Raw genomic sequence first — 22,339 nt, 5'->3', positions numbered from 1 at the left:
AACTAAATATTTTTCCTGCAAGATTTGACCACTCTTTAGCACTAAAATTTTAATTGCAACCCCAAAATTAACAGATCAAATAACTGATAGTTTCGTGTTCTGAAATGGGGATTGAGCAGATATGTAAATAAAACAGGGCCTTCAAATCATTCATTTCAGCTCTGCTTTCAGTATCAAGCAAATGTAATAGGGGCAATGTCATGAATGTTATTTCTGATGACATGTACCATTAACTCTGCCTTTCTCAAAATGAGAATGAAGTTCTGTGCTCATGAAAAGCAAAAAGTGAATAAAATGCGTAGCTACAGGGTGTATATATCCTAAGTAGCTACATGTGCTATATGCATGTGTTTTGAATTCACATTAGCTATGGTAGGGAGATACATAAAATCAATGGCAGACCCAGGATGGGACAAATGCCCCTCCCCATCCCCCTGAGCCGGAGTCATCTTGTGGAGAAGCCATACTTCTGATTAAAATACTAAACTTTATTTCAGCAGTTTATAAAGCTCACAATAATATGTACATTTACTAGCATTTATTACATACAACTTACTGGAAACCAAAGTGAACCAAAGTCAAATTAGCTATGCAATCGTCACCCGGCACCTTCATGCATACTAAGCGCCTCTAAAGTAATTATTGTGTTGCTGTTGTTTAATACATTCAGAGCCTTTTAAACAGCTTTTAAAACTTCAAAACCATCTGCAAAGGCCAAAATGGTAAAAGTCAACAGTGAAATACAACTAAGAAGTGTATTATTTGCTGCTTCAAAAATGCAGCTACTGATAATCTGGCTCTCCCCAACCACCTACAACTTGTGCCCCTTCCCTAGCAAGCTCCACCATTTGTTTGTCAACTGTCAACTGTCTGTCAACTGTCTGTCTGTCAACTGTCTGTCAACTGTCTGTCTGTCCTGTCAACTGTCTTGTTGTTGAGTGCTCTGATGAGTTAGCTAGCTAGCTAACTAGTTAGCTAGCTAGCTGCATGGCACCTGGTTTTTAGAAGTAGCACAACATCACCAATGATTTGCCACATTTAGGAGATTTTACTTTGAAATATTATCTGGAGATAAGTTTGGGCTGTGCCAGTGTCCAATTTCCTAAATTTTCCCTGGGAGAAGAGAGCATTCCCACAGACTAGTGCTGAAACGATTGTTTGAATGTAGGACTATTCGGTCAGTATAATATTATAGTACACTGCTCAAATAGTGGTTTGCACTATGTAAACTGAGATCAGATGGATGAAGCAAATGATGTGATGGATCTGCACCTGAAAATATTATACTCAGGCTGAGCCCTTGTAAGCCCTTTTGTACTACGTATGCTGCTTTTCTAGCTTGCTTTCTGCAATTTTTATACTTGACTTGTGGTAAACCCAAACTATGGAGGAGAAGAAAATGATGAAATCAGTAGCACTAGATATGCTATAAATCATAATATGCCATATGGTGGGTACATTCTAGCACTGGTGAAGCTCAGCCATGACCTTTCAGAGCCAGCCTTAACATTAGGCAGGGTAGGCACTGCTGCAGCCTGTATAGGGCCTCAGGGCTGAGGGGGCCTCTGAGCACCAAAAAAGGGCCTCAGGCTTAAAGACTGCATGTACATCTATAATAAAATGCTATTCATACAGCCAATTGCATTCACATTTCCCTTATGCAGCCATACACTAGTGGACAGTTCTAGGTATTCCCAGGCTATGAATAGCCTTCTATCAACTTATTATCATTACAGAACAAGTACTTACATCGTCAAAACAAAAGCACGCAAGAGCATTCTCTATTGTTCTACTCACGTGCAGAGCCGATTCACATGATAGTAAGTATTTAAAAACAAATATGGAGGGACAGGCAGTGCTATTATTGTTTATTGCTATTATTATTATTGGGCAAAAATTGCTTGGCAACACAAGACTGTCAAGCTAGGCCGCAGGCCTTTGGGAGTGCCCATATCCTGTTGTTCTCCATAAATCATCAAGATTCTTCTTAAATAATGCTACGGTTGGTGCAGAAATAACATCTGCTGGAAGAGAATTCCACAAATTAACTACTCTTTTGGTGAAAGAAATAATTATGCCTCACTAGCAGCCGAGATCAAAATTTAAAGAGTTTATGGTGGTGACCTCTGATGGTATCCGTATTACTCAAAGTGAAAAATGAGGTAGGGTTGACCATTCAATATCTTGTAGGCCTCGATTAAATCTCCCCTTTGACGTCTACAGTACAGTGAATATAAACCAAGTGTTTCTAGATGAGTTTCATATGGTAAATCAAAAAACTTGGCATTAACTTGGTGGCACGTTTCTGTACTTTCTCTAGGAGATCAACATCTTTCGCTAAGTAACACTGTGAAAAAAGAGGAATATAATATGGTATATCTAATGGCTTAAACTATACAAATAATCTCAGTATAGCCTTGCATTATACTAACTATCTTATACTTTAGTATAAACCCCATCTTATATTATGGGAAACAGATTATACTTTAGTTTAATACACATTCTTTGTATGGCTTTGTTTACTTAACTAAATGTGATAACTTTTTAGCTTCACCATCAGATCTCATTATTGTCTCATTTTTAGCTTCACCATCTCATTATCACCATCTCATGTGACTTAAGGTTTTTTTACTGTACCAAACAAAGTCATGATGATTTTACAATAAGTAGCTACACTTCTGTTAATCACTATAGCTAGCTAACTATAGCTATAGCTTCAGTTTGTTGTGATAATTTCATACACACACATTTTCATACAGCAAAGCATATAATACCAGAAAAATTAATTATTCAATCTAAGAGCCATACAAATCTAGAGTTTCTTGCACAGTTAGCACAGCTGCAAAAGTTCGTAGTAATGCTTGTTTTAAAATTGAAGGGGAGCGCATGCGTATTACTGATGCAATTAAGTCGCCATCTTTGTCGCTATTGTTGTATCAGAGGTTGTAAATGTGAGTGATACGACGGTGTATCTCGCGGAGAGAGTGTACGCGATCGGCGCCATCGTCCAATGAGCCACGATGATAGTTATGGACCACAACTGTACATCCCTGCTGGCTGTAGTGGTGAAGTGGCGCCCGGCCAAGTGGACAATTCCTTCGATGGCAGCAATCAAAAACAGCTCTAGATGAGTAAGTATTAGACTAAAATGATAGCTTGTACGATAGGTTTAGCCGTATTAAATTGTTTATTGTGTATTGTATGACAATGGCCTGCAAATGATTCAACTTTGGTGTTGCTGTGTATGTATTACATGTTTTATATCTCAGCTTATGGCGGATGACGAGTGGACACAGTTCATCAGCCATCAACGGTAAGAGTATGCATGGTCTGCTCTTACGATTTTGTATATTATCTCTTCAGAGGTACAGTTTCTTGTCGAACCTCTTAGTTCTACAGGTTGTCAGTGTACAATATCTGCAGTGTTAGTTTCCTTCAATGGCAGCTGCTTCCTTTAAAGAATCTGGTAGTGACCATATGTGGACAGTTTTGTTCTTTTTTCACGGAGTTGTTCAACGTCATCTAATTACTTACAGCTGTAAGTGCATTAAGCCTGATTGTGTTTTTATTCATTTTCTTTTCAATGGGGTAGGAATTACAGACTTGGTGATTCTTATTGCTAACATCTGTAAGTAAGTACACTGAGAGTGTCCAGTATACAATTTATATTTACCTTCGTTTAGGTTTGTGGAAACTGGTCTCATTTCTTCTGGGAACCGGTCTCATTTCTTCATGTTTTTCACTACTTTTTATCAACAGCTGACGGCTGCTACCTTGTCTGGCACTGTAAATGAGTTGAGTGCTTTCAAGAACCTGTTCTGTCTTGTTTGTCCTTATTTCACTGATCATGCTCGTATTGCTAACAAAAGTAAGTTCACTGAGAGTATGCAAATTATATTATATTTAGTCTTGTTTCAGTTGTACTTAGTGATTACAAGATTCTTGGACTTGGTTATCAGTGTATCAGATGCTTCTTGTGGCTTACGTAACACGTTAGCCCAACAAAGTCATACTAAGTGGCTGTTTTATGTCTGGTTAGACTCACTGATAACACCTGTAAGTACACCAAATAATCCAGAATATGAATTATGTTTGCCTCCATTTAGGGTTGTGAGACCTGGTCTTATCAGACTTGTCTTAGATGTACATGGATTGTCGGTCTCAGTTTTAAAAGATTGTTACAAACTGTAAGTATAATGGTTGTTCAGTATACGCATTATATTTACCATCTTTAATAGAGTTGTGGGACCTAGCCACCATTCTACGTGGTAATACTAGGTTTCCAGACAAGGTCGTGGTTTTATGAGATTCTTATTGTTACAAACTGTAAGTCCAACGATTATCCAGAATACACATTATATTTACCATCTTTGTATTAGAGCTGTGGGACAGTTCTACCAGACAACTAACAGATTGTCACAGAGTTCTACATAGTGATGATAATACAGGTAATTTGTAATGGAACTTGTGAATTGTATTTACTGCCTTACCTGCTGCAGTTGGATAAAGACTGATAAATGACGAAATTGATTTGATACTGCCATGGCCAAGGAGACATTGATTTACTAGCTGTACCTATTGTGGTTTTAACATATTTACAGAATTAAATTCATTACAAATATAATTATAGAAATTATTTAATTAAGGTAGCCACAGATTATAGGAAAGTAAAAAAGTACAGTAGTATAGTAGCCAATATATGGTTGAAATAGGCTTAGTATAGTCTGATAATACACCGCAGTATACTAGTGATTTAATCTGTAATATATGACTGTCTTAAATGTATTCAATAAGCTCGTTATAGTAAAGTCCTAATCTAATAATATATGCTGTACTATTTCATTCCAATACTAACATAATAAGACTGTTATATACCTTATTATTCTGAGCTTTTTTCACAGTGTAAGGGCTCCAGACCTGGATGCAATACTCCAAGTGAGGTCTGACATACATTCTGTACAAAAAAGTCAGCAAGTCAACAGAAAAAAGTTTGGAGGACTTTCGTAGTAAACCAAGAACTTGCATAGCTTTTGCTGCAGCCTTCTGACACTGTAGCAGAGATGATCGTTTGGAGTATAGGAGAGACATGGATTTCTTATAGTATCCGTTTGTATTGCGACCAATTCATGTGAGTTGTGCATTACTTAGGAAAAAGTGTACAGTCTATTAGCTGTGGTTGTTGTAGTTTGGCTTTTCACCATTTGCTGCTCCTTGACTGCGCTGCTTTGGCGCATCCTTCATTTCGCGCCTCTAATTTGGTGCAATTGAGTCATTTTGTAGTAGCTACATTGGATGGAAATTGGCACTAAGATTACAGTGAAGTATTGTTCATGATAAAGGTGATTGAGTGGGTGAGACTCAGGAGTAGCACTGGTTCTTCGATCACAAAGGTCTCAAGATCAGCTATTTGAAGAGCTGGAAGATTGCCGTACAGTGCTATAGAGCTGGAAAGCAATACCAACTTTGTCTGTAGAGGAAGGGACTTGACGTTATGATAAAAAAAAAGAAAATAATGTATTGCGAACATATGGGAATACAAATTTAAAGCAACATGGTGCAGCAGTGAAAGGACTGCTGCTGTTGAATAGCATGAAAAGTTGTCGGCCATCTGGTAATAAATGATTTGGCATCAGGAAATCAGGAAAACATTGGTGTTGTCATCTGGCAATTTCAGTATTTAATATATAATATTGCATTTCTAGTACATTTGTATTAGGAATGCAATAATTATTATATAAATACTGAAATTTCCAGGTGACAACACCAATACTCTCCTGATTTTCTAAAAATTTTAATAACGACAATTCAGGTGAATTTGATGCCAAGACCAAGTGGCACAAAATTCACCTGAATTGTCGTTATTAAAATTTTTACCATTAACCTGCCATCACAGCCATTTCTTGGCCGCCACCTTGAATTTCACATCTTTTTTCACCATGGCCTTTTTGGGGGCCGCACCTTTTTTTACAGCTTGGCTGTTTTTGATTAGATATCACTTCTTTTTGTATTCAGTTGTATACTGCAAAGCCAGCCAATGGCTGGCTTTGGGGGTTTTTAACCCATGTGTTTTTTTCTTTACCACAGGAAGAAGAAAAGAACTTAAAAAAGATTTTTTATACTTCAATTATTTTTGAGTTTATTAGTAATTATACAAATTATATATGTATATTTATTACATGCCCATTATTCCCCACAGGATATTATTTTGCAGCTGATCTCTCTGCTGGGTGACTTGAAATGTAGCTGAACTATCTATAAGGTGACCTCTTCTAGCTGGGTGATTTGTTTCTAGATGAACTCTCTACAGGTGATTTGTTTGCAGCTAAACTCTCTACATGGTGGTTTCTGTGTAGCTGAACTCTCTACACGATGGTTTCTTTGTAGCTGAACTCTCTACAAGGTGACTTCTTCTAGCTGAACTCTGTACAGAGTGATTTGTTTGCAGCTTAACTCTCAGAGTCTACATGATGGTTTCTTTGTAACTGAAGTCTCTACAAGGTGACTTCTTCTAGCTGAACTCTCTACAGGGTGATTTGTTTGCAGCTGAACTCTCTACATGATGGTTTCTTTGTAGTTGAACTCTCTACAAGGTGACCTCTTCTAGCTGATCTCTCTACAGGGTGATTTGTTTCTAGCTGAACTCTCTACAGGTTATTTGTTTGCAGCTAAACTCTCTACATGGTGGTTTCGTTGTAGCTGAACTCTCTACACGATGGTTTCTTTGTAGCTGAACTCTCTACAAGGTGACTTCTTCTAGCTGATCTCTCTACAGGGTGATTTGTTTCTAGCTGAACTCTCTACAGGTAATTTGTTTGCAGCTAAACTCTCTACATGGTGGTTTCTTTGTAGCTGAACTCTCTACATGATGGTTTCTTTGTAGCTGAACTCTCTACAAGGTAACTTCTTCTAGCTGAACCCTTTACAGGGTGATTTGTTGTAGTTGAATTCTCTACAGGGTGATTTATTTGAGGCTGAACTCTCTACATGGCAGTTTCTTTGCAACTGAACACTCTACAAGGTGACTTCTTCTAACTGATCTTTCTACAGGGTGAATTGTTTGTAGCTGAACTATCTACAAGGTAACTTCTTCTAGCTGATCTCTCTACAGGGTGATTTGTTTGTATAGATGAACTATCTACAAGGTAACTTCTTCTAGCTGATCTCTCTACAGGGTGATTTGTTTGCAGCTGTACTCTTTACATGATGGTTTCTTTGTAGCTGAACTCTCTACAAGGTGACTTCTTCTTCTAGCTGAACTCTCTACAGGGTGATTTCTTTGTAGCTGAACTCTCTATATGATGGTTTCTTTGTAGCTGAACTCTCTACAAGGTGACTTCTTCTAGCTGATCCCTCTACAGGGCGATTTATTTGTAGCTGAACTCCCAACAAGTGATTTATTTGCAGCTGACTTCTTTATGTGGTGGTTTCTTTGTAGCTGAACTCACTACAAGGTAACTTCTTCTAGCTGATCTCTCTCCAGGGTGATGTGTTTCTAGCTGAACTCTCTACTGGTGATTTGTTGCAGTTAAACTCTCTATGTAGTGGTTTCTTTGTAGCTGAACTCTTTACAAGGTGACTTCTTCTAGCTGAACTCTCTACAAGGTGATTTCTTTGTAGCTGAACTCTCTACATGATGGTTTCTTTGTAGCTGAACTCTCTACAAGGTGACCTCTTCTAGCTGATCCTTCTACAGGGTAATTTGTTTGTAGTTGAATTCTCTACACGGTGATTTGTTTGAGGCTGAACTCTCTACATGGCGGTTTTTTTGTAGCTGAACTCTCTACAAGGTGACCTCTTCTAGCTGAACTCTCTACAGGGTGATTTGTTTCTAGCTGAACTCTCTACAGGTTATTTGTTTGCAGCTAATCTCAGTCTCTACATGGTGGTTTCTTTGTAGCTGAACTCTCTACAAGGTGATTTGTTTGCAGCTGAACTCTCTACATGATGGTTTCTTTGTAGCTGGACTCTCTACAAGGTAACCTCTTCTAGCTGAACTCTCTACAAGGTGATTTCTTTGTAGCTGAACTCTCTACATGATGGTTTCTTTGTAGCTGAACTCTCTACAAGGTGACCTCTTCTAGCTGATCCTTCTACAGGGCGATTTGTTTGTAGTTGAATTCTCTACACGGTGATTTGTTTGAGGATGAACTCTCCACATGATGGTTTCTTTGTAGCTGGACTCTCTACAAGGTAACCTCTTCTAGCTGATCTCTCTACAGGGTGATCTTTTTGTAGCTGAATGCTCTACAGAGTGATTTGTTTGCAGCTGAACTCTCTACATGATGGTTTCTTTGTAGCTGAACTCTCTACAAGGTGACCTCTTCTAGCTGATCTCTCTACAGGGTGATCTTTTTATAGCTGAACGCTCTACTGGGTGATTTGTTTGCAACTGAACTCTCTACATGATGGTTTCTTTGTAGCTGAACTCTCTACAAGGTGACCTCTTCTAGCTGATCTCTCAACAGGGTGATCTTTTCGTAGCTGAACTCTCTACAGGGTGATTTGTTTGCAGCTGAACTCTCTACATGATGGTTTCTTTGTAGCTGAACTCTCTACAAGGTGACTTGTTTCTAGCTGATCCCTCTACAAGGTGACTTCCTCGAGCTGATCTCTCTACAGGTTGATTTGTTTGTAGCTGAACTCTCTACAGGGTGATTTGTTTGCAGCTGAACTCTCTACAGGATGGTTTCTTTGTTACTGAACTTTCTACAAGGCAAATTTTTTCTAGCTGATCTCTCTACAAGGTGACTTCCTCTAGCTGATCTCTCTATAGGGTGACTTGTATCTAGCTGAACTATCTACAGGATGATCTGTTCATAGTTGAACTCTCTACAGGTTAATTTGTTTGTAGCTGAAATCTCTTGTTTCAAACTGATCTCACTGTAGCATAACTTCTTTGTAGCTGAACTCTCTACAGAGTGATTTTTTTGTAGCTGAACTGTATATAGGGTGATTTGTTTGTACCTAAACTTTCTACAGGGTGATTTGTTTATAGCTGAATGCTCTGCAGGGTGATTTGTTTGTAGTTGATCTCTCTACAGGGTTTCTTTGCAGCTGAGTTCTCTACAGGGTGACTTCTTCTAGCTGAACTCTCTCTTGTTTCTAGCTGATCTCTCTACAGAGTAACTTGTTTTTATAGCTGAACTCTTTACAGAGTAGTATTTTGGTTGCTGAACTCTCTACACGGTGACTTGTTTGTAGCAAAATTCTTTACAGAGTGACTTGTTGGTAGCTGAATTCTCTACAGAGTGACTTACTTGTAGCTGAATTCTCTACAGAGTGACTTACTTGTAGCTGAACACTGTGTAAACTATAAAGTGACTTGTCTGTAGCTGAACTTTCTTAGGTTTACTTGTTTGCAGGTGATCTCTATAGGGTAACTTGTTTTTATAGATGAACTCTTTACAGGGTAGTTTCTTTGTAGCTGAACTCTCTCCACAGTGACTTGTTTGTAGCTGAATTCTCCAGAGAGTGTAGCCGAACTCTCTACAGGGTGCATGACTTGTTTATAGCTGAACTCACTTCAGTGTGACTTGTAATGTTCTGAATCACTATAGCGATATATTTGTAGCTGAACTCTCTATAGGATGACTTCATTCTTGCTGAACTGTCTATAAGATTAACTGTTTGCAGCTGAACTCCCTACAGAATAACCAGTAATGTAATAGAATTCTATAATGGAGTAAATAAATTAGCTGAATGCTCTATTAGGGTGACTGTTCTATTAGAGTATCTCGATCTCGCATTTGCTACACGGAGTTGGCTTTCGAATCATAACTCAGTGGTTTGTAATCCAATTCTTCTATACTACTGCAAGGACTTTCAATGAAGATTATTCCAGCAATACACCGATTTTCAGCTCATTGCTCTAAGCGGTTTGCCTAGTAGGCATGAAAACTAATACTTTTATATTCCTAAAAATCGATCGCGTAGTTGTGACAGGTTGGGTTTTGTGTCATATCTCCGTGGTCTTAATCTCGATTCCTTTCAAACCACCAAAAGGCACTCCTACGATGGTTACTCCATCTACATAGCAATTTTCAACTCATTCCATGAAGCAGTTTACCTTGTAGGCGTGACAAAAAATCGATCTTGTTTTACGCGAATAATCGGTCATAACTCCTGAATCATTCATCGGATTTGCACCAAATTTGATGCTAGGATTCGCCTTTGGACTCCTCTTCTGTGTGCCAAATTTCAAGGCGATCGGAGTACGCGTTTGCGTTTTATAGCAATTTTTGCAAGTGTGCGAAAAGACGAAGAAGAAGAAGAAAAAAAAAACGAAGAAAAAAAACGAAACTTTGGCCACTCGTATCTCGGAAATGGCTTGAGTGATTTCCATCAAATTTGGAATATAGACTCCCCTAACTGGCGGGCAACTCTGCAGCAAATTTGGTTCCAATCGGATAAGGTATCACCGAGATACAAATGTGTGAAAATGACGTTTTCTTTCTTCCTGTCAATATACTCACGGTGTGGCGCGCCAGCTTCTTGGGCGCACGACACACTATCGTGTGTCTTGATCACGGTGTGGCGCGCCGGCTTCTTGGGCCGCACGACACACTACCGTGTGTCTTGATAGTAGAGTTTGGGAGCTACATGGTAAGACTGTTTAGTTAAATGCACGTGTGTGTCTTTTTTTTTTGCTTTCAAGTTCTTATGGCATCAATGCTAAAGGTCCAGTGAATTAATAGTTACATATTTGCCAGTTTTGATAATAATAAGTACACAGAAAAATTTGGAATTTTCAACTAGAGTAGGGACCATAGCACAACAATAAAATGTACTTAAACAAGCTGGAGTAGTGCGTGATTTTAAATCACAGTAAAACAATCAGAAGTGTTATATCCTACTGTGCGTTTGTATCTTGAGCACAGTAGGGATACAACACTTCTTACTGTTTTACTGTGATTTAATATCGTGCACTACTCCAGCTTGTTTCAGTACTTTTTATTGGTGTGCTATGGTCCCTACTCTAGTTGAAAATTCCAAATTGTTCTGTGTACTTGTTTGTTAATTTTTTTTTGTAAATATTATTATTATGGCTGGTGAACCCACACATACCACATCTGCCACGTGCTCCAGCTATGTATATCATCGTCTGAAAAGTGAAGTATCCATTACGTTTCATTGTCAGCTATATATGTTCAGCCTGTTACACAGCATTTCGGATCTAAAACTGTTCGAAAAGCATCTCTGCAATCCATGCGTACTGAAAGAAATGGTGTCGTACACCCCAGTTATATCAATTATTGTCTGAAAAGTGAAGTATCCATTACGCTTTGTTGTTGGCTGTGTTCAACCTGTTACACAGCAGTATGAATTGTGAACGGTTCGAAAAGCATCTCTGCAATCAAAAGAGCCACTAGAAAATACGGACGATTTCTGTTACAAAGGGAAGCCATCACGTGCTATCACCAAATCAACACTTTTCACTGTCAGCAAAAATGAATGGGACATAAACGAGGACATTGGTAAGTCCATGAAGAATGCATTGTACGTACTGCAGTATGCCAAAAGGCACCTCTCTGGCCAAAGCGAAGTCGAACAGTGAAAAAATCAAGCTCATAGCCTTAGCTGTTATCATGTTACACTTGTCTGAATGCATCAGTCAGTCACTCAGTCAGTTAGTCAGTAGAAAATTCCATTAAATAATTTATTTTTAAATTCTGTAGCAACTTATTGAAAGCATTTCGGCTTGATCTGAAAGCAGTTGGGTTTAATTTTTACCTAACCAATACTGCCTCATCATCAACAGGGAAAATTGAGGCTGGTTTATGGGTGATGTTACCGTGGGCCACGCCTACTATTTGTGGTCTCTACTATGCAGTACTATTGTACTGTATGATACTAAAAGCTATGTATAATACAGTCAGTAGTGTTGTAGTGTGTGGTACGTATGGTAGTGATAGTACCTGGTGATTTGTGGCAAGAAAATGCACAGTGTATTTAGTGTCATGATATTCATGTAGTAACCTAAATATTAGATTATGTGTAGAATGTCACAAAGGGTTATACCCCCACATGATTTCTTGCACACTTGACAAATAATTGCTATGAATTTTAGATATGAGGCCTGTCACTTCATTTGTGGTAGACAGCACTGGTGAGTAACTTATATGCATGAATACCAAGCTGGTTGCCATGCATACGGCCAGAAAATTGATGAGTTCATTGGTATTCACTATTCAATGTTGAGTTATTTACCACATTTTCCTCAAACTTTTAACTTTCTGAAAGCTTTGGTGGATACCTGCGTCTGTCATCATCACATGATCTCCAGTACGAAACAGTTGTCTTGGATGCATATTACGAATATTTTATGCATATAGGTATACGATCAATGAAAACAGTGAAACCTTATATGTGACTGGATTTGTAAAAAGGGACATCCAATTGTATGCATTTGGAAGACCATATCTTTGTCCTCAAGAAACATATATAAGCCTGTAAATTGTCCATTGATTAAACTAGGTTGGTGTTCACCACTGACCAACTTTGATTTTTCAATCTGAAGTTATGAATTGTTGAAATTGGTACTTTGGTTGTGTGTGGAAGACCCATTTTTGCAAATCTGGTCACATATACTTGCACATGCTCCTTACTACCACCTCATGCATCAAATGAAAAGCGTACATCACGATGTATATTGGTTTTATTTGTTGATCATAAGTTCTACTTTCCCTCGTCTATGTACATATTATACGTAGCTATGTTTGTAATGTACATGTACTGATGTGTACAACTATTGCGGATATAGCGTACCTTGAATAGGTTTGGAAAACCAGACTTAATGTCATGCTTGAAATTTAATACATAGAAATCCACATTTTATAAGTGTCACCGCTAGTCCGCTAAAGCACATGAACCTGATAAAATATTTCACAAAATTTGTTGTAATTCAAGGTGATTCTAATCGCTGTAAAGCTGAGAGGAAGTCAAGAATGTTTTATTTTAATCATAAATATTTGAGTTGCAAAAATTAATGTGACTGACATTAAGGCTGATTTTCCAAAATCAAGTCACAATTATAAGTAACTGATATTCCTACGCACTATAGATCATAATAATTATTGTAGCAATAATGATGTGGGTTATGTCCCCCACAACACATTAATGTGTAGACCATAGCAATTGATGGTATTTGACAGTTCTATTAGTACAATAATCATGTTGTTTACAACACCACTTTTTATTGCTTAGTGTAAGAATTTAGTTATAATAAAATATTTTGGATCATTCGTTCTTCTTTCATCACATCATTTGTTGTTGCACTTAAAAGGCTTCATATATCAGCAATTTAGAGCAGCTACTCAAAATGTTGCACTTGAAAGGCTTCTGTTGTCAGCTTATTTGATTGGCTATTCATCATATCACACTCTTGTTGCACTTACAGGGTGTGCAATTATTCTGCTATTTTATTGGCTACTTTACAGGGTTGTATACAATCACTGGACTGGACTAGTGGACTGGACTGGTGGACTGGACTACTGGACTTAGGTATTTTCCCTTTTTAAATCAAATATTTGGGAAACTGGTTGTAAGTATGCTAGTCTCATGTAGTTAGACCACTCAACCCACATTTAAAGAAACCCACACACAAACTAAAGAAAACTGTGATCATGCCAGACTTGTCAACTTCAGCTATGTATAGAGGTTCTAATAGTTCTTGCATGTCAACAATTCTAAAACAGAAGTCACATGCGGTAATTATAGTTTAAAATTCAAATTGAATCAACTTGAAATCTTGTGCACATGATTTCACTTGTTGTTGCTGTCGTGCAAAAACTATAGAACAGCTATGGAATAGCAAGACAGTTAACTGTCACCACTTAATTTAGCCAACTCCATGACTATAACTTGTAGGATACATGGTTACTACAACACTACATACACATGTGCTGTATGGTTTTTACTTCATGATAAGACGAATGGTAGTCATACAATAGAGATTATGTCAAGAAAGAGAATTGCACACAATCCTAAGATAAGAGATAGTGCCAGGTAGACAGGTCCACCTGCATTTGTTACATTCAATGTAGCAATAGCTACAATCAATTGCCCAAATATGTGCTAAAATGAAAAACAAACAAAAAAAACTGAGTCTACCAGTCCAGTCTACTAGTCCAGTCCAGTGATTGTATACAACCACTTTACAGTGCAATTACAGAAACAAAGCCATGCGATTTGGGACTAATTACACTCTTACTATTGAGACTAATGTATGGCAAACTAAATCACTATGTGATTGAGTGTGTAATGTAATGCTTAAATATTTGAAATATGATCTGCTAAAACAAAATCAACCACTATAGATTTGTGTTATGTGTATCTGAAGTATAAGTAGTTAATATCAGCTATCAAGTCTTCATCGATCCTCAATGTCTACTAAATGAGTAGCTATATGATCATACTGTAGGAATTAAATAATGTTTGTGCATGTAACAATGTCAGTTCATTTATACAGGCCCATCTACAGTAAGCTGTCCTCTTCAGTCTTAATTTGATCAGTTGTATAGCTACGTATATGCAATATTACATATTATGTAATCATAACTAACTACCACATGTTATGATACTTATTATTATGTACATATTAAATTCATACGCTCTAGTAATAACACAAGCAGGACAATGATATCTTTCAACTCCAGGGATTTCTTGTGAAAAATAATGAATTATACATAGTGGCAGTAGCTATATATTGCTCCAATATTAGTTTGGGTTTACACAATGCGTTTGGAACACCATGTTCCTTTCTGTACAGTCTTTACAATTATTTTTGCTCTAAATGGTTTGCTGTAGTTATTATCTAATCCAAAGCAACCAAGCTGTAAAAAAGTGTGCGGCTCTCAAAAAGGCTATGGTGAAAAAAGATGTGAAATCCAAGGTAGCAGCCAAGAAATGGCTGTGATGGTAGGTTAATGGTAAAAATTTTAATAACGAAAATTCAGGTGAATTTGGTGCCGCTTGGTCTTGGCACAAAATTCACCTGAATTGCGTTATTAAAATTTTTACCATTAACCTACCATCACAGCCATTTCTTGGCCGCCACCTTGGATTTCCCATCTTTTTTCACCATAGCCTTTTTGAGGGCCGCACACTTTTTTTACAGCTTGGCTGTTTTGGATTAGATTTCATTTCTTTTTGTATTTGTATACCCCAAAGCCGGCCATAGGCCGGCTTTGAGACTTTATAACCTATCTTTTTTTCTTTATCACAGGAAGAAGAAAAGATGAAGAAGATGTACTTGAAATATTTTATCAGTAAATGTACAAATTATATATATAATACATAATATTATATTGATTACAGAAGTCTCCATGGTGGTTTCTTTGTAACTGAACACTCTACACGATGACTTGTTTCTAGCTGATCTCTGTACAGGGTGACTTGTTCCTAGCTGAACTCTCTACAGGATGCTTGTTTCTAGCTGATCTCTCTACAGGGTGATCTGTTCGTAGCTGAACTCTGCACAGAGTGGTTTGTTTGCAGCTGAACTCTCTTACATGGTGGTTTCTTTGTAGCTAAACTCTCTACAAAGTGACTTCTTCTAGCTGATCTATCTACAGGATGACTTGTTTCAAACTGAACTCTTTACAGTGTGATCTGTTCATAGCGGAACTTTCTACTGGGTGATTTGTTTGCAGCTAAACTCTTTGCATGATTGTTTCTTTGTAACTGAACTCTCTACAAGGTAACTTCTTCTAGCTGATCTCTCTACAGGATGACTTGTTTCTAACTGAACTCTCTACAGTGTGATCTGTTCATAGCGGAACTTTCTACTGGGTGATTTGTTTGCAGCTAAACTCTTTGCATGATTGTTTCTTTGTAAATGAACTCTCTACAATGTGACTTCTTCTAGCTGATCTCTCTACAGGATGACTTGTTTCTAACTGAACTCTCTATAGTGTGATCTGTTCATAGCGGAACTTTCTACCGGGTGATTTGTTTGCAGCTAAACTCTTTGCATGATTGTTTCTTTGTAACTGAACTCTCTACAAGGTAACTTCTTCTAGCTGATCTCTCTACAGGATGACTTGTTTGTAGCTGAACCCTCTACAGGGTGATTTGTTTGTAGCTGAACTCTCTACAAGGTAACTTCTTCTAGCTGATCTTTCTACAGGGTGATTTGTTTGTAGCTGAATTCTCTACAGGGCAATTTGTTTGCAGCTGAACTCTGTACATGGTAGTTTCTTTGTAGCTGAACTCTCTACAATGTAACTTCTTCTGGCTGAACTCTCTATAGGGTGATTTGTTTCTAGCTGATCTCTCTACAGGGTGACTTGTTTCTAGCTGAACTCTCTACAGGGTGATTTGTTTGTAGCTGAACTCTCTACAAGGTAACTTCTTCTAGCTGATCTTTCTACAAGGTGATTTGTCTGTAGCTGAATTCTCTACAGAGCAATTTGTTTGCTGCTGAACTCTCTACATGATAGTTTCTTTGTAGCTGAACTCTCTACAATGTAACTTCTTCTAGCTGAACTCTCTACAGGGTGACTTGTTTGTAGCTGAACCCTCTACAGGGTGATTTGTTTGTAGCTGAACTCTCTACAAGGTAACTTCTTCTGGCTGATCTTTCTACAGAGTGATTTGTTTGTAGCTGAATTCTCTACAGGGCGATTTGTTTGCTGTTGAACTCTCTACATGGTAGTTTCTTTGTAGCTGAACTCTCTACAATGTAACTTCTTCTAGCTGAACTCTCTACGGGTGACTTGTTTCTAGCTGATCTCTCTACAGGGTGACTTGTTTCTAGCTGAACTCTCTACATGGTGATTTGTTTGTAGCTGAACTCTCTACAATGTAACTTCTTCTAGCTGATCTTTCTACAGGGTGATTTGTCTGTAGCTGAATTCTCTACAGGGCAATTTGTTTACTGCTGAACTCTCTACATGATAGTTTCTTTGTAGCTGAACTCTCTACAATGTAACTTCTTCTAGCTGAACTCTCTACAGGGTGACTTGTTTGTAGTTGAACCCTCTACAGGGTGATTTGTTTGTAGCTGAACTCTCTACAAGGTAACTTCTTCTAGCTGATCTTTCTACAGGGTGATGTGTTTGTCTCTACAGGGCAATTTGTTTGCAGATGAACTCTCTACATGGTAGTTTCTTTGTAGCTGAACTCTCTACAATGTAACTTCTTCTAGCTGAACACTCTACAGGGTAACTTGTTTGTAGCTGAACCCTCTACAGGGTGATTTGTTTGTAACTGAACTCTCTACAAGGTAACTTCTTCTAGCTGATCTCTCTACAGGATGACTTGTTTCTAACTGAACTCTCTACAGTGTGATCTGTTCATAGCGGAACTTTCTACTGGGTGATTTGTTTGCAGCTAAACTCTTTGCATGATTGTTTCTTTGTAAATGAACTCTCTACAATGTGACTTCTTCTAGCTGATCTATCTACAGGATGACTTGTTTCTAACTGAACTCTCTATAGTGTGATCTGTTCATAGCGGAACTTTCTACTGGGTGATTTGTTTGCAGCTGAACTCTTTGCATGATTGTTTCTTTGTAACTGAACTCCCTACAAGGTAACTTCTTCTAGCTGATCTCTCTACAGGGCAATTTGTTTGTAGCTGAATTTTCTACAGAGTGATTTATTTGAGCTGAACTCTCTACATGATGACTTCTTTGTAGCTGAACTCTCTATTAGGTACCTTCTTCTAGCTGATCTGACTACAGGGTGACTTGTTTGTAGCTGAATTCCCTACAGAATAACTTGCAATGTATACATGCAGCTGAATGCTTTATTAGGATGACTGTTCTATTAGAGTATCTCGATCTCGCATTTGCTGCACGTAGTTGCCTTTCGAATCATAACTCAGTGATTTGTAATCCGATTCCTCTGTACTACTGCAAGAACTTTCTATGATGATTATTCCAGCTACATACTGATTTTCAGCTTGTTGCTCTAAGCGGTTTGCCTGGTAGACACGAAAACTAATAGATTTTATATTCATAAAAATCGATCGCGTAATTTTGGCACAGGTTGGATTTTGTGTCATATCTCCATGGTCTTTATCTCGATTCCTTTCAAACCACAAAAAGGCACTCCTACGATGGTTGCTCCATCTACATATCAATTTTCAACTGATTCCTCCAAGGGGTTTACCCTGTAGTAGGCATTCCAGACTGATCTTAAAAGTTTGGAAAAAGGGGCTTTTTATATGCTCAATAGATAGAGTATTGATTGCTGATCTCAGAAATATATAGTTTGTCGCGTTGGAATTAGCTACTTTGGCATGCACAGTGCTTAAAAACTGAAAAAAGGTACATTTTTTCTCCAGGGCTCCCCATACATTTTACAGGGGAAAATGGCACAATTGAATCAGGAAGCCATCTAGCAATCTGGACTATCTTGAAACTGCAGTTGCTTCTAGCTGCAAGTTTGTACATGTAATGAGGGTAACTTCAGGTCTTATCAGATCTCAGCGATCTTTGTATGCTTTGTGGTGAGCAAATATGTTTCACCTACTGCACACTTCTCAATACAATGGTGTATGCCCATAGGCAAGTGGCTATCTCAAGTTGGTAAAAACATCAAGTTAACAACTTATAAAGGTAAACAACTAAAGTGGAGGTGCCACAATGATCCAACAATGGGCTTTATCCACAATGACGTCACGAGTACAAGATGGCCGCGTTATTTGGGATACTAATGTACAGGCGCCTATGGAAAAATTCTTTTGATCGATCATATTTCAGCCAGGGAAGAAGATATTGAGCTCTAAGCAACAGGTACGGTTACAAGACAGGACAACAAATGATTTGTATCGCATGCCGGAAATTTTTCGAGATAACGCTTGTTTGCAATATTTTTTGTTACTTTATATCCATACCTGTTGGTTACTCCTCGATATCTCGCTTCACGAGTGAAATATGATGGATCAAAACAATTTCTCCATAGGCGCCTGTACATTAGTACCCCAAATAACGCGGCCATCTTGTTGCTCGTGACGTCATTGTGGATAAGGTCCATACCTAAGGTGGAGTTGTGGTTTCAATTATGGCATTGTTATGCCGACTTTGAAGTGGTTTATGCTTTTGAGCTGATGTCACAACCATCAGAAAATTGCTCTGGAGCTGAAAATCGCTAACCCGAGCGAAGTAACTACGCACTTTAAAGTAAGCACCAGTGACTACCTTCCACCCGACCGTACGTTTTTTTAAGTTTTAAAGTATTCTACATACATTACAAGGCTTGAAAAGATTACAAAAAAACACAAAACTTACTTATATGTAACGCGCACGATAAAACTAAGATTTTCATGATGATCAGTGTGTGGACAAACCCCACAGCAATTTTCACCCTCATTGGAGCTCGGACGACGGAGCAATCCCAAGTTAAACACGAGTTGTCATTTTGTGCCAGGGTTCTATTGGGGAATATACGGAGAATTTTTTTATTAAAAAAATCTCGGATACTGGAATACCTACCTGTAGGCGTGACAGACCTTCGACCTTATTTTACGCAAATAATCGGTAATAACTCCGTGAATGTTCATCGGATTCCTACCAAAGTTGGTACGGAGATCTGCCTTAATGAACCCTTTAAGTGTGCCAAATTTCAGCCCAATCCAAGCACGCATTCGTGTTTTATGGCGAATTTTGCGAAGTGTGCGAAATGAAGATGATGAAGAAAAAAACGAAGAAATTAAAACGAAATTTTGTTCGCTCGTATCTCGGCAATGGCTGGAGCGATTTTCTTCAAATTTGGTATGTAGACTCCCCTAACTGGGCGGCATGTCTCTAGCAAATTTGGTTCCAATCGGATAAGGGATCACAGAGCTACATAGGTGTGAAAATTTCGTTTTCTTTCTTCCTGTTAATATACTCACGGTGTGGCGCGCCGGCTTCTTGGGCCGCACGACACACTATCGTGTGTCTTGATTTAAGCTGTAACTTTAGTTTTGTACTTAAATTTATAATTTTTTTTCCTTGCCATGCCCACTGCTGTCCACTGTTGGTCAGACATGTGGTCGCATGTTGTCCGAGGACACATAATATATAATTTGTTTGTAATCATGCATGTTTTCTCATCAATTATTAGTGATTGTTTTCTCTCGATATATCGCCCAACACTACCATTCTGTACATTTTGTGTGGGCGGGAGAAAGCATGTGGCAGTGATCCCAGCGATTTCAGTGCATTTGATTAGTATATAATACTGAAAGATATCAGAGGTCGCCACTATCTCAGCGAACACGAAGACGTTGTGTACTAAAGATATTCGAGGTTGCCACTATCTCAGCGGACACGAAGATGTTGTGTACTAAAGATATTCGAGGTCGCCACTATCTCAGCGAACACGAAGACGTTGTGTACTAAGGATATTCGAGGTTGCCACTGTCTCAGCGAACACGAAGACGTTGTGTACTAAAGATATTCGAGGTCGCCACTATCTCTGCGATTAAGAGCAGTTTATGTGAAAGCGCTGTTATCTCAGCATAATATCATCCTTTAACCCAAAGTGAAAGCTAATTGCAGCAATATACTGCCATCAATTTTTCTTTAATAGAAACATGTTTGTGGCGATTTTATTTTGTTTAATAGTAAAGGTGACAGCATCCAATATTCTTCACAAGTCTGAACTCCGGTTTCTAGCTGATCTCTCTACAGGGTGACTTGTTTCTACCTGAACTCTCTACAGGGTGATTTGTTTGTAGCTGAACTCTCTACAAGGTAACTTCTTCTAGCTGATCTTTCTACAGGGTGATTTGTTTGTAGCTGAATTCTCTACAGGGCGATTTATTTGCAGCTAAACTGCTGAACTCTCTAAAATGTAACTTCTTCTAGCTGGACTCTCTATGGGTGGCTTGTTTCTAGCTGATCTCTCTACAGGGTGACTTGTTTCTAGCTGAACTCTCTACAGGGTGATTTGTTTGTAGCTGAACTCTCTACAAGGTAACTTCTTCTAGCTGATCTTTCTACAGGGTGATTTGTTTGTAGCAGAATTCTCTACAGGGCAATTAGTTTGCAGCTGAACTCTCTACATGGTAGTTTCTTTGTAGCTGAACTCTCTACAATGTAACTTCTTCTAGCTGAACTCTCTACAAGGTGACTTGTTTGTAGCTGAACTCTCTACAAGGTAACTTCTTCTAGCTAATCTTTCTACAGGGTGATTTGTTTGTAGCTGAATTCTCTGCAGGGCGATTTGTTTGTAGCTGAACACTCTACAGGGTGATTTGTTTGTAGCTGAACTCTCTACAAGGTAACTTCTAGCTGATCTTTCTACAGGGTGATGTGTTTGTCTCTACAGGGCAATTTGTTTGCAGCTGAACTCTCTACATGGTAGTTTCTTTGTAGCTGAACTCTCTACAATGTAATTTCTTCTAGCTGAATTCTCTACAGGGTGACTTGTTTGTAGCTGAACTCTCTACAAGGTAACTTCTTCTAGCTCATCTTTCTACAGGGTGATTTGTTTGTAGCAGAATTCTCTACAGGGCAATTAGTTTGCAGCTGAACTCTCTACATGGTAGTTTCTTTGTAGCTGAACTCTCTACAATGTAACTTCTTCTAGCTGAACTCTCTACAAGGTGACTTGTTTGTAGCTGAACTCTCTACAAGGTAACTTCTTCTAGCTAATCTTTCTACAGGGTGATTTGTTTGTAGCTGAATTCTCTGCAGGGCGATTTGTTTGCAGCTGAACTCTCTAATTGGTAGTTTCTTTGTAGCTGAACTCCCTACAATGTAATTTCTTCTAGCTGAACTCTCTACGGGTGGCTTGTTTCTAGCTGCATGATCTCTCTACAGGGTGACTTGTTTCTAGCTGAACTCTCTACAGGGTGATTTATTTGTAGCTGAACTCTCTACAAGGTAACTTCTTCTAGCTGATCTTTCTACAAGGTAATTTGTTTGTAGCTGAATTCTCTACAGGGTGATTTGTTTGCAGCTGAACTCTCTAGGTAGTTTCTTTGTAGCTGAACTCTCTACAATGTAACTTCTTCTAGCTGGACTCTCTACGGGTGGCTTGTTTCTAGCTGATCTCTCTACAGGATGACTTGTTTCTAGCTGAACTCTCTACATGGTAGTTTCTTTGTAGCTGAACTCTCTACAATGTAATTTCTTCTAGCTGAACTCTCTACGAGTGGCTTGTTTCTAGCTGATCTCTCTAAAGGGTGACTTGTTTCTAGCTGAACTCTCTACAGGGTGATTTATTTGTAGCTGAGCTCTCTACAATGTAACTTCTTCTAGCTGAACTCTCTACAAGGTTACTTGTTTGTAGCGGAACTCTCTACAAGGTAATTTCTTCTAGCTAATCTCTCTACAGGGTAATTTGTTTGTAGCTGCTAGGGTGATTTATTTGAGCTGAACTCTGTACATGATGGCTTCTTTGTA

The 22,339-nt window shown here is 38.4% G+C and overlaps 2 protein-coding genes across 4 annotated transcripts in view; one reads left to right on the top strand and one right to left on the bottom strand.

The window, feature by feature from the left end:
• LOC136257291 (hypoxia up-regulated protein 1-like) overlaps nucleotides 1-22,339 on the bottom strand; it is a 146,564-nt gene that overhangs the window by 51,970 nt on the left and 72,255 nt on the right. The gene's annotated exons all lie outside the window — the stretch shown is intronic.
• Nucleotides 2,658-4,643, top strand: LOC136257277 (uncharacterized). 3 transcript variants are annotated; one of them, XM_066050374.1, is made up of 10 exons: nucleotides 2,658-3,131; nucleotides 3,270-3,313; nucleotides 3,364-3,538; nucleotides 3,593-3,628; nucleotides 3,684-3,868; nucleotides 3,908-4,056; nucleotides 4,107-4,187; nucleotides 4,239-4,326; nucleotides 4,380-4,448; nucleotides 4,500-4,643. In XM_066050374.1, exons 5-8 carry the CDS (start codon nucleotides 3,733-3,735, stop codon nucleotides 4,251-4,253), a joined length of 381 nt encoding a protein of 126 aa, XP_065906446.1. In that variant the 5' UTR covers nucleotides 2,658-3,131; nucleotides 3,270-3,313; nucleotides 3,364-3,538; nucleotides 3,593-3,628; nucleotides 3,684-3,732; the 3' UTR covers nucleotides 4,254-4,326; nucleotides 4,380-4,448; nucleotides 4,500-4,643. The 3 variants fall into 3 exon arrangements, 1 of the variants encoding a protein (XP_065906446.1); XR_010701889.1 differs by having other exon boundaries at nucleotides 2,664-3,131; nucleotides 3,593-3,632; nucleotides 3,919-4,056; XR_010701888.1 differs by having other exon boundaries at nucleotides 2,698-3,131; nucleotides 3,919-4,056.

This window comes from Dysidea avara, chromosome 1, assembly GCF_963678975.1.
Source record: "Dysidea avara chromosome 1, odDysAvar1.4, whole genome shotgun sequence".
NCBI lineage: Eukaryota > Metazoa > Porifera > Demospongiae > Dictyoceratida > Dysideidae > Dysidea > Dysidea avara.
The sequence above is the reverse complement of the archived record's forward strand: the minus strand, read 5'-3'. Positions and strand labels throughout refer to the sequence as shown.

Coding starts and splice junctions, on each gene's coding strand:
- LOC136257277 (XM_066050374.1), top strand. CDS start 3,733: ATGTTTTTCACTACTTTTTATCAACAGCTGACGGCTGCTACCTTGTCT. Junction 3,869..3,907: donor TGCTCGTATTGCTAACAAAA/GTAAGTTCACTG, acceptor TATTATATTTAG/TCTTGTTTCAGTTGTACTTA. Junction 4,057..4,106: donor TAGACTCACTGATAACACCT/GTAAGTACACCA, acceptor GCCTCCATTTAG/GGTTGTGAGACCTGGTCTTA.